We start from the raw sequence: 15,434 nt of genomic DNA on the forward strand, positions 1-15,434 counted from the left end.
GTTGTGGCCGGTAGCTCTGCGGTCATGCTTGCAAGCTGAATGTCACTGGAGACGATCTCTTTCGAATGGCCAACAATAGGCATTACTATCATTTGCGCCAATCTTGTGCATACCTATACCGATTGACATTGTTTTGCGTAATAACGGTCGAGTCTAATTATTGTTGGCCAACAATAGGCATTGCTATCATTTGCGCCAATTTTGTGCATACCTATACCGATTGGCATTGTTTTGCGTAAAAACGGTAGTCTAATTATCGTAGGCCAAGCTACTGGAACATCACTGGATATATTCCAGATATTCATCGTTGGCAAATTCGCCCAGATCCACTAACGATAGATTATCCAGCCAGTGATTACCTCAGCAAAGCAGATCACGGACACATCCTTTTTGCCACGCCGCACCACAACAAATGGGACTAGTCACTCGAACTTTTGGCCCCACCCAAAACGATGCTGGGTATTATCCTCGCGCAAACGGACGAGCGGCTCCAGAGGGTGGTAATATTAGTACCAGACAAAATGTCTCCGACCTGATTACGACATCGCCAACGAACTAGATATAGAATACCCACCAACACGTTTATACGCCGCAGTGTTATACGACTTTCTCGGCAGCAAACCAGCGCCAATGTACCACACGACTTCCTTCACCAACCGATAGCAGATTATGGCCTGACCAAGGGCACACGCAACAACTATAGACATGCGCTCAAGATTTGGCCCGAGTACCGAACAGTTAACCGTATGCTTGCTGATTTATCGTCGCATGAGGACCTCCACAGTCCTTTTTAATCCTGTTCTACAAAAGATTATGCAGTCTACGAATACCAGACGATGTCATCGCCGGACGCATGAAGATCGAACCTACATCTTCGGAGCCATATCGAAAACGACATGAACAGCCGATCGATTCTTCAACGGATGTTTCCGAACGAGCTTACTATTCAAAGGTGGGGACTTGCAGTAGTGATGGAAACAGATACTATTGCAAGAGAATCTTTCTTCCATAAAGTATCATGGAACTTGGTAGTAGACTGTACAAGCAGCACTGATTATGATCATTCCCTCCGAGTAATGTTTACTCTATAAGTAATCATCGAAGCATCAAATCTGTGTCTGCCCTCACTTCCAGCTTCAAGGTCCTATCACATACTGTTCAAGGCATATATATAGGGAATAGGTAGTGTATATTTTTGTCATCCTACATATCCTTCTTCACCCACCCTTCTACCCTTTTCGTCTACAAAAATATTTGCGACCGCACAACCTGCAACGCCAACCCACTCACAACACGAATGACAGCCAAGCCCCACGATCACATCCCTGCACACCCATCACGTACACATCAATCAATCCACACCCAATACAACACTGATCACATCGGCGACGTGCATCCCACATTTCACCACATACACCCAAAACATATACACTCTCTATCCATTGCTCTAGCCACGACCAGAGTGCCTTCGTGTGTATCTGATCCCACTAAACAGGAGAAAGCTCTAACGGGCTATAACAACTCATTAAAAGAACAGCTGGTCCGCAACATTCTTTCAGACTCACACATTGGTTACAAAAGTAGTCGCACACACAATCAAATGTATCCCTTTTATCGTGGGGCGCACTATAATTCAGCTGACATGACAATCTATATGCAAGAGAACCTATCCGCCGGCACTCTCTTAGGCGTATTCTTTAAGTTACAGCTATATTTACCACACTACATCTTATCCCCTCTCAGTGGCATCACCAAGGTATGCCCCGATGGTACCGATAAAATTTGTCGCATTCACGTTCTCTTTTACCCTAGAAAGGCCAACACTTAGACAGCGCGTATATAGAATATGTGAATATAAAGTACACCAGCTTGAGATATTTCATTGACGGTTTTAACGCTCACCCACCCGACACTCTCATGAGTGTCATAGATTTAATCAGCTCCTTCAGGCTCATGCCTGTGCACAAGACCGACTTTCTATGCATTTTTCTACTATTATTTGAATGGCAGGGCCTCTTCTACTTCGAGTTTTACCTTCCCTTCGGCCTAGCCATGAAACCCTGGCAGCTGCTTTAGATTGCGCACTCAAACAAGCTCAACTATTCTTTGCTCGTTGGGTAGACGGCTTTGTATGCTACACGGAGTTCCTTGTTACACAGCTCAACTCGCCAACTTCGACATTAAGACAAAGCCAAATTCGTCGGCGGCGCATTCTCCATTGTGCACTTTGATCTACAAGCTCGCACGGTCAGCATGTCTCCGTAGAAACTTGAAGACTGCGCAGCCAGACTCAGAACTTTTGCGACCATGGACACAGCGACATACCAGACTTCTGTCTGGCAGGAAACTGGTCCGGCACGCACTCCTTTCGCGTCCGTTCGTGCATGATCACTTTGTTGCCACCGACGGTGTCAGCACCCTTGGAGAAACTTCAGCAGTTCAGCAGTCCTGTGGTTGTACATGAATTGGGAAATACATCACACCAAGTGGCCAACCAAGAAAAAATTCAATCAACCAGCCCCAACAGTCCCTCAGGCCTTATACTTAATCACAGCTCTCGAGCTAATGATGTTGATTTACATGTTTGATCTACTTGACGACACCATTTGTGGCCGCATTGTCACATTGTTTTGTGACAACCAAGACGCCGTTGCGGATAATGCAACTCGTTCCTTTATCATTTCTGAAATGTTGGACCTCCTCCGCTACTTAACGGACATTGAAATTCTCCGTACGTCTGTACGTACATGGCCGGCTCGCGCAGTTATATCGCCGACACCATCTCCCGGCGAGGAACTCACGCAGCTCGAAAATTGCAGCCCACACTACTCTGCTCCCTACACTAATACCCATCTCTGGGATCGTACTATACTCAATCACAAAAAAAAGCACCGAGAAATGATTTATTTTTGGCTCGCTAGCCCTCAGCTTCACAATACTAACCTACACAAGGGCTAACCCCCCCCCCCCTCCCCCTTGTTAATTTAACTCTGCTGCCGTTGTGTTCTGCACTTATTCCAAACCATTAATCTCCCTCGCCCTATTCTCTCACATACTCACACGTAGGCTCGTCCATCCCTTTCGAAGCCGACCTGCGGAAGCCTCAATATTTTCACCCTGAAATCGTGGGTGCCACTCTGATGGATAGCACACGTGATATATTCACGTTCGCCACCCACCCATCCACCAGCTCAACAGGACATACCTCCAACGCCAACGTTCAGCATCGCATGCACCCTACTACAGTCATACACGCCATGCGCCCAGTCATGGATCCTTTTTGCTAGTTGGCTCGACGCCGTCTGGAACCCTCTTCCATCGACGTATATGTAGCGCACGTACGAGCAAGCCTCGTCCTTACATTCAAAAAGGAAATTCGTCGCCGCAGAGTAGCCGAAGGAAAGGAAACTCCAACTTGCCTCCGACGACCCCTAACCCCAGCAGTCATCCTCGCCTATCTCACACCGTTCTTCATGTGTAGCAAACAGGTCATACACGGCTCTATACTACCATACTGATCGGTGTATGGACTGTCATGTGCTCGGGTGAACTGACGGTACACACGGACCTGAGAACTACTATGACAACATGCACATTCACATGGGCAAAACAGTCCGGGCCTACGAGGAATACGCCGAGATTATTCTCCTTATTTCAAAGACCAGCCTCGACCGATCCACGACCATCGTTGTACCTAAACTCACAACCAATATAACCAGTATAGACAGATACTGAAGTGGCTCACTCGCACGACCCCCGAAGTCGACGCTGCGAAGTTATGTCGTGTGTTTTCTTATATTGCGTAGGACTTATAATTCAGTTATCATCTGCTGCTTTGAAAAAGGTGTACAAACTAGTCCCAAACTTTACCCTGTACAAATGTTATGTGCGTTCAAATTCTACCAGCAAACGTCCTCGTACGGTTTGTCACCATACAGCGAGACTGGAGTTATATACAAAATGTTTCAGGGACAAATTTATAAATTCGTTTACTACTATTTTTAGGGTAGTCATATATGGTCAATTGTCAATCTACCCATTAGCTACACTTTCTTCTTCGACCCACTAGAAGCTTTATGAAAACATATACGATTATCTGCATGATCCCGGGGTCTGCTGAAACGAGGCACTTCTCTGTGACAAGTATCGTCTGTATTATCAGCGATTCATGCACTCGGGAGACTACAGATGGTGAAATAACTGAAATTTGTGTCAATAATTCGCAGATACACTGACTGGTCTCGAAACGTCTCTGTAAACAGCTGACCAGTGTGCACTCGCTATCGTAAAGACTCTTTCGATTTGTTGGCTTATAAGATATTTTCTTCGGTGCTTATGCATCCCTCCATCGAAGTGCCGATACAATCTTGAAAACAGGGATACACCACATTCATGGCCATATATGTAAACGCGCAACAAACTGTCCTGTAGACTTTCTAACTCTATTATTACCCCGTGCACCCAATACCATTGTTGGATGTTATTTTTGATGTTGCGTAATGTAGTAAATATCTGTTTTGAAACAAACGTCAGAATGTGAGATGATCGCTTGCATCAAAGAACCAGTAAACTCATCCAACGGACCTAACACCTTGGCGGCTGGAAGGGATGGTGAAAATTGTGGTCTTGCAGCTGAACAGAAGGAAAATTCTTGCAATTTTCACAACCGCTGCTATTCAAACTATCTGGTTTGTTCCGAAGTACTTCATCAAGTTGCAGTTCGGCCTCATCGCTGTATATCTCGCAGACGTTCATCTCACTTCAACGTATGGTGCGTTTGATATTGCATGATGCTGCGCATATCCCTTTTTTATTTTTTGGAACAATCGACAGAATTTGGGTTGATCGTTTGCCGATTTCTGGTACCAGTAAACTCTTCTAACGGCCCCACCATTGAGCGGCTGGAAGGTAAAATTAAAATTCCTGGCTTTCAATTGAAAAAAAAAAGCACAATTCTTGCGATTTTTGCGATCGCTGCTATTCGCACTGTCTTCTTTGTTCCGAACTATTTGGTCAAGTCGAAGTACAGCCTTGCCACTGCAAATCCCGCAAACATTAAGCTCGCCCGTATGGCTAATTTGTACACTGCGAGCCCGTTTGAAATGTTAGCACACTTATCGTTGACAAGAAAATGAAGATCTGAGCACACACTTATCGTTGCCTCGCCAATGTGTGGTGCGCTCGAATCGGAATCGGAATCGCGGGTCGAATGAAAGACTAACAAGTTGACAGTTAGCAAATTGACAGCTTTTATCCTACACACTGCACCGACACCAGCACTTTTGCTGTACCATTAAGGAAGTTATTATATATTGGTGAGTGCACTCAGTTGACTTTACCCCGAAATACCTTTATAGGGGTGGTTGGCAATTAAGTAACCTGTGGTATGATAAGTACATATCACTTGTGAGTATCTACAACCCGTTTGCCAGTGCGTACAATCGCTCAAAGCTCTTACTTTTAGCGTCGATCTAATTTTACTAAAAAATTGTAAAAAGAATAGTGAAAAAAAAATTGCCGCACGCGGAATCGAACCGCAATCTCCCGCTGTCACACTCTGAATTCAGAGGCGAACGTGCTAACCATTACACCATGCAGCTGATACGAATTAACTGTTTTTAACAATTTATTAAATAGATATTTAGTAAAAGTATCGAAAGCGTGATTTTTTATTTATACGCTATATATAGAACCTTGTATTGTATGATGGATATACTTATATTGACACTTGCGCTGTTGTATTTACATATAGGAAATGTCCACTACAATGTAGGTTCACAACATTTATATTGACTACTGGGCTTGGGCAGCGATGGGATTGGATAAAAATGAGCGCATTCCTTGTTTTAGAGACCATTTTCTCTGCTGATAGTTCCAAAATTTGATCTAACAGTCGCTAAAGCGCCCGGCATATATTTACAGCGGACACGAAGCACACATTCGTGCAAGATATTCAAAGTATTATGATGTTTACACGAAGCACACGTTCTTGCAAGATATTCAAAGTATTATGATGTTTACACGCTGACCATGCTGCCCTTTGGATGACATTACTAGGCGTTTGTAGGAAAAATTCGGTTGAATTTATCACTGTAGTTGAGTTTATACTTGGCACATACAGCAATGTTGAATAGCGAATGATAAACCTGGGTTTTAGGGTAGTATCGAAGGGTTGAGACAGCCCCACATATATGCATGCAATAAACCAAACAGATATAATCTAAGCCGGGGGGTTCCAAATTTGTTCTAAAATTAGATCCTTTTTTTATAGGTCTGTTGTACGTCGGGTCTTGGACATCCCGAGAACGTAAGCCGTTCACCACTGTTCCTGAGACTATCTGCTCAATGCATACTTACTATTCTATCTAACTATCCCTAACGATGTCCCCATTTATTGTATGGGTACTTAAACTATTCTACGTATCTCTCTCTCTCCCTCGCTAACGAATATATTTATTACAAGTGGGGGTTGCACTCATTGGCTTTCCTCTGTGACCTTCCGCGGTGTTGCAAAAAAAAAAAACAAACGTTCGGAGGTTGTGTGTATCCAACCACACACTCACATTCTGGCGGCATCATAGAAGATATGTATATGTATATGTATACATATATATATATATACATATAGATATGTGTATATATATACATAGATATGTATATATATATACATATAGATATGTATATATACATATAGATATGTATATATACATATAGATATGTATATAAATGATATTGCAGTATGTGGACGCGATACTCCAATATTCTTCACGAGCTCACAAGGATGTGGCCAGCTACCATTGGCATACGTGCGTGTATATTTACCTACCCCATGCTTGGTCTTATTACGTGGACATGAGGGTTTGCGGCCTGCCCAAAACCCACAAAAACCTACAACCCTACAGAGCTCTGACGTTTGCCTGAGTGCTATAAGTATCATCGGGCTCCCTCCTTAGCTTTAGTAGGTACAACTTGATACATGCAAGTATATAAGCATACTCAGTAGGCCATGTGTGCACTAGTACAGAACTTCCTGTTCTACGGTGAATGGTTTGGTTAAAGACATTCCCCAGTATCCTTTCATTCATTAATCACTCACCGGTATCTTCCCATACATAAATCACTCACTACCATCTTCCCATTCATGGATCACGAGCGGAAGAATTCCTGTACAGTCGGTGGGAGGGACACAAACAGGTGTGTGAGAGAGGTGTCGACAGCCACACTTTTCAACCCCACAAGTGAGATAGTGGATAGGGTTTGTAGAATCAAAGTGTGGATCTGCATACAATGTAACACATATATGCATATAAACAAAGCATGATAACATCATATGCAACACCACAATACAAGTTGCAACAGGGTTTGGGGTTCATGGTCCAGGGGTTTTCATCACCTTGTACACAGGATTGTCGGTTTCATCGTAGTAATTGAAGCCAACCTCCTCCAGAAATAAGTCCAAGTCTTTGGCGCGCTGCTCCTTAGGTATCTGCATTCCCACGAGAATGTGTCCTACATCCGCACCCAGGTTACGGTAGTGGAACTGCGTACATGGACCGATACTGTTGTCAGTAGTGCGATATATATATATATATATATATATAGACGAATACTGTCTACTTCCTTCTCGAGCTGCATGCTGGGAAACAACATGTACATGAGAAAGTTACCACCATCAACGCCGCACTCAGATAGGCGGTCGTGGCAGTATATACAAATAAGGAGTATAAGTGAAAACAATCATACAGTGCGTGAGGTTATATATATATATATATATGTATATATAGATATAACTATAAGTTCACACAGTAGTGTGTGCGTGGCTGTGCAAATCTGCGTGCTTGTGCATACCATGCTGATATTCCATCCCTTGTTAACTCCGTTGAAGTTCCTTAAGAATCGTATCAGTGCTCCAGGTGTTTCGGGGAACTGGAATCGGTACAGAACTTCATTTGGCGCTGATGATCTGCCGCCAGCCAGATATCTGTACACAGCCCAAAAAAGGAACATGATTATTATGTCTCCAAAAACCAAAAATAACATTCCCGATGGATTCTTGAAATCCAAGGGGGAAGGGGAGAGAGAGGTTTCGTTCACTTAGGTCATGGGACTAAAACAGGGTGAGATTCTAATGATATAATACGGTACAGCAATCGAGAGTACCTACATGAGTAATATATATATATATACATATATACACAAACATATATATATACGGACATATATATAAATATACATACATACATACATACATAAATACTTATATACATGCATGCATATATATATATATATATATACATATACATTTATATACATACATGCATACAAACACACATACATATATATATATATATATATGCATTTCCAAAGAAAATTGTACATATACATCCCTTACCCTTGGTTATACATGCAGATGAATGTTCACTAAATACCTCATACACTCCACCCCTGTCATTGCTATCCTAAAACTCTTCCATTTCTTTCAACAAGTGCCACATGCAAACACACACTTACAATATGTTGGCAATACCATCAGTATTAAAATGACCCACCCAAATGGGTGTGCAAGTGATATAAGCAGATTCATAGACTATCGGACCGCAATAAAGTCCGGGATAATAATGGGTCAAAACAAGCTCATATGTGAAGGGTGCTTCTAGCATGAAACCAAACATACAGTCGCCTATTTGGGGGTCTTAATAAGGGCCTTTTCGGCCACAGAACTGGTTTCAATTCTCTCGCAGGTGGTGGGTGGGTATAGGTAGTATGGCCATCTATCGGTATAGAAATTACACACACGTACACATATACGCAAACCCACACACTACAGACACGAGGATACGTATTCATATACTGACATTCGTATGTATATACATCGCTAGAAATCACACACACTCGCACACACACAGTGAGTTCCCACGTGCGCGTATACACAAAGCGGGACATACCGGAAATGCAACTTAGAGGTTTCGTCGTTAGTCAAATCACGGCCCTCCATGCCATTTACGCGCAGATCTGAGACAGGAAGTGAAGCGAGTGAACACGCTACAACTAAACAAAGGAATTGCTGTGCAGTAGGAGGCATCTCAGAACCAACACACACACACACACACACCAATTGGATGTGTAGAGTGGGGTGTGAGGATTAGTTATAGCTACTGTGCCAAGCAACAGCCGCTACATGGGAATATGCATACGTTAAGTTGTGTGCATGTACTATATATATATATATATATATGTATGTATGTATGTATGTATGTTCATGTGCACGTGCATGTCTATGCACATACACGTGTGTAGTCAGATATGTCTGTGTGGATGTATGGTGGTGTGTGCACCTAAACCAAATTATACATAGATATACAACACCCAGCACACACGATGACGTGATTATACATTGATATACAACACCCAGCACACACGATGATGTGACTATACATAGATATAGAACGCACAGCACACACATACACGACATACACAACTTCTCCTTTCCATTTATACACACACTCGCTTTTGTACTGAATTGTTGGTGCGCTATGTTCACGGACACGTGTTACAGTAGTATGGATATACACATTTGTTAATATACCATGCATGAACACATTGGCTGGGTGTAGTAGGTATATAGACACTTGTTAATGTATTGTGTATATGTAGCAGTATATAGAGACTTGTTAAGTATATATGTTGTAGGTATATAGACATTTAATGTATTGTTTTTATTGGGTGTAGTAGGTATTGAGACACATATTAATGTATTGTATATATGTAGTAGTATATAGACACTTGCTTAGTGTATATGTAGTAGGTATATAGACACTTGTTAAGTGTATATGTTGTAGGTATATAGACACTTAATGTATTGTGTATATTGGGTATAGTAGGTATTGAGACACTTGTTAATGTATTGTAAATTTGTAGTAGTATATAGACATTTGCTTAGTGTATATATAGTAGGTATAAAGACACTTGTTAATGTATTGTGTATATGTAGTAGGTATATAGACACCTGTTAATGTAATGTGTATATTGAGTGTAGTAGGTATATAGATGTATTGTGTATACTGGGTGTAGTAGGTATATAGACACTTGTTAATGTATTGTGTCTATGTAGTAGGTAACAACATACCCTTCAGCACCTGCTTGGCGTCTTCTGGGCCTTGGCTCTGGAAACTCATCATGATGAAGGCCTCAGCGGGATCGTTAAACCGATACGAAAACTCGGTGATATTGCGCGGGACGATACTCTCACACAGGCTGCGTGGTAACCATGGTAACCATGGACAAGGGAACTGTTAGTAAGGTACTAACAGGTGTGATAGCCATGGTAACCATCGGCAAGGGAAAGGTTTGTAACATACAAACAGGGTGTGGTAATCATGGTAACCACGAACAAGGAAACTGGTAGTAAATTACAAACAGGGTGTGGTAGCCATGGAAATGGAAATTGGTAGAACGATACAAACAGGTGTGGCAACCCTGGTAACCATGGACAATGAAACTATTAGTAAGATATAAACATGCGCAATAATCATGCATAAGGAAACTGTCAAATCAGAGCAATGCAGCTCAACAGGTACGAAATATGACCATACTACTGTTTATGAACGGTAAGAGCTAAGAACAAAAAATACTCAATTGAAACATGACCATATATATATATATACATATATACATAAATGAGCACACTCACATACACACAAATGAGCACACACACATACACACAAATGAATATACACACAAAAATGAGCACACACACTCACAAATGACTATATACACACACACAATTGAATAAAGACACATACAAATGAGTATATATACTCACATAAAAGAATATATACACACATAAATGCATATATACACCCACAAATGCACACACACACACACATGAATACACCCACATACAGATGGATATATACACACACACACGTGCACATACGTCTGGAAACTGCCAATTTGTTCGGGGATGCGTACACACAAAAGTGTTTCATTCTCAATAGCGCGTTCGGCCACAAAGCGCAGGCGGTCGAAATTAGTATTGGATCCGCTACACACGACGACAAAATCCTTTCCTACAGATCGGGATCCAATTTTTTCGGTGCATTTGTTAAAAATCAGGAAAGTGAATTGAAGCCAACCACAAATTTTCCCTCACATTCGGGATTTAACTTTTTTGGCGCATTAAAAAAATCAGGTCTGTAACTTGGAGCCAACCACAAATCGGTTCCTGGTGATTTTGGGCCCCATTTAATTTTGGCGTATTTATCTGTATTGTGTTTGTGTGTTGGCGCAAAACGGATATAGCATAACATAATTTCGAGCCAAAGGCGATGCTTGATTGCCTTTGCGCGAAACCAAATCAAAGTGTTTCCATCTCACAATTCTACTTCAATGTACGCGTAAACACGGACAAGTGAACGTAAACGTTTGCATGCATTCTGTAGACTGTCATGTGCAGTTACAAACACATACAAAACTTTGGAGTTGCCTATGGATTGTGCCTGAGGTTTAAGGTTTTAGGGATTTAGGGATTAATAATTTCTTGCTATACCCTCGCGTGCCAATACACCAAACGCATAGGACTTTTTAGGGTTTAGGGTTTTTATGCACAATACATACGCGAGAGATACGAACGGCGCATATGCACCTGATCTCCCACACTTACCCGGATAAAAGGCTCTGCTACAAATAAACCAAATTTCCTTTCAGAGGTTACGTTATTGTACGCATGTGTATATATACATTCACATACTTGCCGATATGCATGCGCGCATGTGTACATACAGTCCTACAGTCGGTCACGCACTGAAAACTCACCCTCACAGACTGGATGAGCTCACTAGTCTAAATATCAGAGCAAACAAGATGCACACATACACACATACATCATACACACATACCCTCAACACCTGTAGACTGGATGAACTTCTTGACACCTGCAATACCCAATGCCCCCGCTGGCTCCATGACCGTGCGCGTTTCATTGAAGCCATCTTTGATTGCGGCACAGATCTCATCTGTCGACACGGTGATCATACCTACACGAGTATACAAGTATTCGTATTGAGTATGGATGGATACGTATATGAATACGTAAAAGGACAGGTATATACGTATAATTACACGCACGAATTGTCATATATATATATATATATATATATATATATATAATAATAATAATATGTATGTGTAGTACTGTCCATCCATATGTTTGTTTAACCATTGTACCAGGTCATACACGCCATCGACCAACTCGTCACATTTTCGGAAGTTGTTGCCGCCTACACACATACATGCATCATATATGCATGTACATATCATCTCACATGTGTCCAAAGAACGGTACTAGCCCATATGCACCAATAGCCAGCTTATCATATAAGGTGTTTTCACCTATATATAGACCTAGACATAGATATACATAATGTATACAAATATCTTTGAGACACACACACACACATGATACATGGGAATGGGAATACACCCACCCACCCACACAACATTCACATGGTGTATGCACCACTTGCAACCAGCTCAAGTACACCATCGACTAACTCAATACATATGGCCTAAGAATGATACCAGCCCATATACACCATTGACCAACTCATCATGTAGGAAGGTTTTCTCACGTATACATAGACATGCATACACTTACATGTGCATACATACACATGCATACACCTACATATACATACATACACATGCATACACTTACATACTCCTACATACACACACAGTATATATATATATATATATATATATATATATATATATATATATATTGCAGATACACCAACATGGTGTATGCACCACTTGCAACCGGGTCAAACATACCATCGACTAACTCATCACATATGCGGAATGTGTTCTCTCCCACTAGCTTCACCGCCGCTCCATCGGCGAATATGCCAACGTCTGACAACTCTTCCCGCCGACCTAAATAAGGAAACCAACCCAAACAACGCGTACTATGAGATGTGGTGTAATTGCGTATAGGCAGAAACGTTTACAGTTGATAGCGGTTGACGATTTTTCTCGCCGATCTGAAGAAGGAAACCCAACTAAACAACGCGTACTATGAGAAGTTCGGTATATGCGTTCATAAATAAACACTTATAGTTGGTAACGTCTGACGATGGTGCTGCTAAAATCTATGAAGTGACCCAAATCAAGAACGCATACTAGGATGATGTTCACTTTACGTTGTATGGGCAGGTATTTAAAAGAAGTTGTGAACAGCTGACAACTCTGTTCACCGACCCCATAAAGGAACCGAATCGACTAACACGCACTCCGAAGGAATACGTTCCCTTGGTGTTGACATTAGTTAGGAGACTAGACTCAACCAGCCCCTAGACACCTTCACTCCTTATCTTTTTAGACAGATACACCTGGAGGCCATAACTATCGGAGATCCGTAGGGATGGACATCCCGAGAGATGGTGGAGGGTCCCTTCGGGGTTCCGTAGGGACGTACTTCGATGCTCAACATAAAGGGTGAGTACATCCAATTGCTAAGCAGAAATAGGACACTATACCACCGATATGTGGTTGATTACGATCATATACACTTAATACATACGCCCCTGAAAACATAAACACACACACATATATATATATACATATTCATATATAAAATACTTTATCAGTATATGTTGCACCATACCCTTATCCAACGAGAGGGTCATGGCGGCGGAATCCTCTGCCTCCACGCCAAACACTTTAATGTTTGGATTGACTGTTTTGATCACTTCAGCGATTCCCTGTGCGTATGGCATGAGCAATAAAACGAGTCAACGCCACGCTCACAGTGTGTGCTACTGTGGAGGTGCATCTGCAGAGTCTACTTCATCTACAGACCAGAACCAGTCAGTGGTTCGTGTGTGTGACGGCGTTCTTGTACCACTGCGACTACAGTGTGCCTCTGTAAGACTACGCAAAACTCATCTCATATATATATATATATATATAATGTTTATGACCGCTTACTAGTATGACAGCAACGCATGTCAGTCTATGGTACCCATATTTCTACTCGAAGACGCGTAGTCGCAGTCTACTATGAGCCATATCCATACACATGTGCTTACTCTAGGTACAATCTCATACATCTCATTGACGGTGCCGCAGAAAAAACACGGATAGGATACATGTGTACATATATACATATATACATACATACATACATTGGTGCCATATTGTCATATACATGAACATTCCAGCTGTATTCTCGTACAATCCGCTGGAAAACAACGGATGGGATACAAATTTACATGTATACACACATATATTGATACATACATACCTACATACATATTTCAAACATGCCTACAAACATACATACATGTATTCATACATACCTACATACATATATATATATATTCATATATACCTACATACAGAAATACATATATTCATACATACCTACAAACATAAATACTTTTTTCATACTTACCTACATACATACATTGGTGCCATATTGACTTATACATGCAAACTCGGACACATACGCTGAGAAGGCCACCCCCACCCACACAGCAGAAGATGGCATCAGGAGGCTTCGCGGTGGTCTGTTTGATGATCTCTAACCCTGTGTGCATATGTGGTGTATTGGTGATGTGTTGATATATTGTTTAAATGACATACATGTATGTGACATATACATATATGCGTGTATATGTGAGATATATACTCTGTTGCTGACCCGATACACGTGAATAAGAGATGGATACTGTATATATATACATATACACATACATGTACCAGCCTACAGTAAATGACAAGTATACATACATACACATCTCATATCTGCCACCACCTGCACCAATGTGATTGTGATGGGGCATGTTTGCAGCCCAACACATAAATAGTCACACAGCACAAGCACTCATCTACCTACCTATGATACATATACCTACCTATAATACATTGCAATGAGTTCTGTAGCGATATGCACCTGTGTGCATGCACTCATCCGCCTACCTATGATACGTCTACCTACATATGATACATTGCAATGAGTTCTGTGGTGATATGCACCTGTGTGCATACACCCATCCGCCCACCTATGATACATCTACCTACCTATGATACATTGCAATGAGTTCTGTGGTGATATGCGCCTGTGTGCATGCACCCATTCGACTACCTACAATACATTGCAATGAGTTCTGTGGTGATATGCACCTGCGTGCATGCACCCATCCGACTACCTACGATACATCTACCTACCTATGGTGCCTTGGCCCGCAATGACATAGGGATCGTCGAAGGGATGAATGAACACACGACTCTCCTCTTTCTCCAACCGTTTGGCTTCGGCCGCGGCATCGTCGTATGTATAGCCGTGTAGCACCACTTTGACCTGACCAGAAAGCGTATACGTATGTGATTTAGTACGTATATAGTATACGTACTAAATAGTATATAGTGCT

The 15,434-nt window shown here is 41.7% G+C and overlaps 1 protein-coding gene and 1 non-coding gene across 2 annotated transcripts in view; both read right to left on the reverse strand.

The window, feature by feature from the left end:
* Nucleotides 1-5,514: 5,514 nt before the first annotated feature.
* SARC_30119 lies at nucleotides 5,515-5,600 on the reverse strand. The gene has a single exon. It is a non-coding gene; the product is annotated as a tRNA-Gln (tRNA).
* A 1,081-nt stretch (nucleotides 5,601-6,681) lies between these two features.
* Nucleotides 6,682-15,434, reverse strand: part of SARC_05897 (hypothetical protein) — a gene marked incomplete at its 5' end in the record, with an annotated part of 27,481 nt that continues 18,728 nt past the window's right edge. Inside the window, 11 exons of the mRNA XM_014300228.1 lie at nucleotides 6,682-7,164; nucleotides 7,394-7,540; nucleotides 7,849-7,981; nucleotides 8,946-9,012; nucleotides 10,127-10,254; nucleotides 10,937-11,069; nucleotides 11,898-12,035; nucleotides 12,835-12,936; nucleotides 13,667-13,763; nucleotides 14,511-14,590; nucleotides 15,232-15,364. Coding sequence (XP_014155703.1) covers nucleotides 7,147-7,164; nucleotides 7,394-7,540; nucleotides 7,849-7,981; nucleotides 8,946-9,012; nucleotides 10,127-10,254; nucleotides 10,937-11,069; nucleotides 11,898-12,035; nucleotides 12,835-12,936; nucleotides 13,667-13,763; nucleotides 14,511-14,590; nucleotides 15,232-15,364 — 1,176 coding nt within the window. The 3' untranslated portion in view covers nucleotides 6,682-7,146. The remainder of the gene's footprint in view (nucleotides 7,165-7,393; nucleotides 7,541-7,848; nucleotides 7,982-8,945; nucleotides 9,013-10,126; nucleotides 10,255-10,936; nucleotides 11,070-11,897; nucleotides 12,036-12,834; nucleotides 12,937-13,666; nucleotides 13,764-14,510; nucleotides 14,591-15,231; nucleotides 15,365-15,434) is intronic.

Source organism: Sphaeroforma arctica (assembly GCF_001186125.1).
Source record: "Sphaeroforma arctica JP610 unplaced genomic scaffold supercont1.399, whole genome shotgun sequence".
NCBI lineage: Eukaryota > Ichthyosporea > Ichthyophonida > Sphaeroforma > Sphaeroforma arctica.